Source organism: Sinocyclocheilus rhinocerous, unplaced genomic scaffold (assembly GCF_001515625.1).
Source record: "Sinocyclocheilus rhinocerous isolate Xijiao unplaced genomic scaffold, SAMN03320098_v1.1 scaffold884, whole genome shotgun sequence".
Taxonomy (NCBI): Eukaryota; Metazoa; Chordata; class Actinopteri; order Cypriniformes; family Cyprinidae; genus Sinocyclocheilus; species Sinocyclocheilus rhinocerous.
The window spans coordinates 122107-124609 of NW_015627919.1; the positions used below are offsets into that span (position 1 = coordinate 122107).

General features: G+C 46.4%; 1 protein-coding gene across 1 annotated transcript; it reads left to right on the top strand.

Annotated features, from left to right (window-relative positions):
- Nucleotides 1–326: 326 nt before the first annotated feature.
- LOC107737068 (kelch-like protein 41b) lies at nt 327–1558 on the top strand. Its single transcript, XM_016548473.1, has one exon. It carries the CDS (start codon nt 431–433, stop codon nt 1556–1558), a length of 1128 nt encoding a protein of 375 aa, XP_016403959.1. The 5' UTR covers nt 327–430.
- Nucleotides 1559–2503: the final 945 nt, after the last annotated feature.

Genomic DNA, 2503 nt, shown 5'->3' on the forward strand with positions numbered 1-2503 from the left:
GTTGTAGTCGCAGCTGTCTCCAAACACTGCTAGTGAACCCTTCATTTATGTGGGGAATTGAAGTCAAAGACACTTGCATAAAAACTTGCAGACAAAGTATAAAAGAATAGTCTGGGATTGGTAAAACTTGCCGACTCATGAGTCTCCTCAGAGCTTTATGTGTCCTGTGACAGCTGCTGTCTAGAATGGCCATCACACTGGGATTCCTTTCTTCACAACTAGGATTGAGGGATGACAGAGGCAGTGGGGGTGGACAAGAGCGGGAGGGTTATATTTAGAATGGCAGGATTAAATAACAGCCCCTTCACTCTGGGAATCTTTTCAGCACTCTGTCCTTTTCCAGCCCGGCCGGTGTGGCGAGCAGACCTGGAGCCACCTTCTCCCATTTTTCTTCTCTTATCCGTCAATTCCCATCTTGAAACGCAACAGCATGGATCCTAAAGCCATGAAGGAGGAGCTACGGCTGTTCCAGAGCACCTTGCTTCAGGATGGACTGAAGGAACTTCTGAACGAGAACAAGTTTGTTGACTGCACTTTGAAAATCGGCGACCGCTGCTTTCCCTGCCACCGCCTGATCATGGCCGCCTGTAGTCCTTACTTCAGAGAGCTCTTCTTCTCTGAAGACGGCAAGGAGAAGGAAAGCGGCAAGGAAGTGATTCTGGATGACGTTGATCCAAATATCATGGATATGATCATCCAGTATCTGCATTCCGCTGAGATCGACTTGACGGACGACAACGTTCAGGAGATCTTTGCAGTGGCGAACCGTTTCCAGATTCCCTCAGTGTTTACAGTATGTGTGAACTATCTCCAGAACAAGCTGTCGCTGTTTAATTGTCTCGCCGTCTTCAGGCTTGGCCTGGTCCTCGGCGTTCCCAGGCTCGCCATAGCGGCACGCGATTTCATCGCTGACCGATTCGAAACCGTGGCGGCTGAGGACGAATTCCTTCAGCTGGCACCTCACGAGCTCTTGGCTCTGATTGGTGGAGACACGCTTAACGTGGAGAAGGAGGAGGTTGTGTTTGAGTCGGTGATGAAGTGGGTGCGCAGCGACAAGGCCAAGCGCGCCAAGAATCTGGGCGAAGCGTTCGAGTGCATCCGTTTCCGCCTTCTTCCGGAGAAGTACTTCCGGGAGAAAGTCGAGACCGATGACATCATCAAGGCAGATCCAGAACTCTTGAAGAAGCTGCAAGTCATCAAAGAAGCCTTCGGAGGAAAACTCCCCGAGAAGAAACCCAAAGAGAAGAAGGAAGGAGAGGCTGGAGCAGAGGAGGAAGAGGAGCTGCTGCCGGGTTACTTGAACGATAATCGTAGACTGGGGATGTATGGACGAGACCTGATCCTCATGATCAATGACACGGCTGCTGTGGCGTACGACGTGGCCGAGAATGAGTGTTTTCTGGCTGCCATGGCAGAGCAGCTGCCGAAGAACCACGTGAGTCTCTGCACCAAGAAGAACCAGCTCTTTATCATTGGTGGCCTGTTTGTCGATGAAGACAGCAAAGAGTCTCCTCTGCAGTGCTACTTCTACCAGGTACAAAATTACTTTAAAAACTAGGTGCTGGTGTGATGGTAACCACACTAGTTTTCTTAAACTAGCTTTACCAGAAGGGATCTCCATGGTCTTCACCAAGAGGATCATGCTGGTCCACACAGAAAATGTAAACACGAAGTTACGTGTTATACTGTAAAAAGATGTGTATTGTTATGTATATTGTTTTTCCACCACATTGCCACATCACATTCTAGTAATTAACATTGCAATGTGTCATTTAATGAATGTTATACTTGAGTTGCCCTCAGACACAGAAGAGTCATGGGATTGTCTGACTGACTGCTGTGCTTTGGCACAAATGTGCTATTGTTTTATTGTGACAGCAGTTTATAGAGCTGAGGTTGTGCTGAATCTTGTAGCCAAGGATTTGTCAGAAGAAGAGCTAGCTGTGTTAAGAGATGTGTCCTACATTCAGTGTCATATTGCGTGCCAAAATTAACTTCTGTTTGAATCACTAATGTAACGCTAGGGAATTGTGCATTACGTTCAATCCCCTGTAGCTTCTGAATGACTTTACAGGTTTATTTATAATGTCACCACGTTTGATTCATGTCTGCCCTTCTGTGAGCATGTGGGAGAAATCATTTTCTCCAGATTCCGCCCAAACAGGCACAAAAGTGCACAGCTGTGCTCAGCTAACTGTATTTGCTTACAGATGTTTAAATTTATTTGACTAGGGAGGAATCTAATGACTTTTCTCAGCAGTGTATGGTAATCCACCCCAACGACCTCATACCTGAGAACTAGGATGGAAAGATACACATGTGCCTTGATATTCTCAGTTCAATCCACTCCTGTCAGTGAAGGGAAGTACGTGTTTGTGCAAGTATGTCAGGGCCAGTGGTACCACCAGATTTATCTAATTATCTCTTGTATTTTATTTTGTACAAAATTATTAAGGTGAAGAGTGTAATTTGCATGTGTGTGTGTGTGTGTGTGTGTGTTAAA

What these genes read in the sequence shown, in the direction of transcription:
- LOC107737068 (XM_016548473.1), top strand. Translation starts at nt 431, where the DNA reads ATGGATCCTAAAGCCATGAAGGAGGAGCTACGGCTGTTCCAGAGCACC.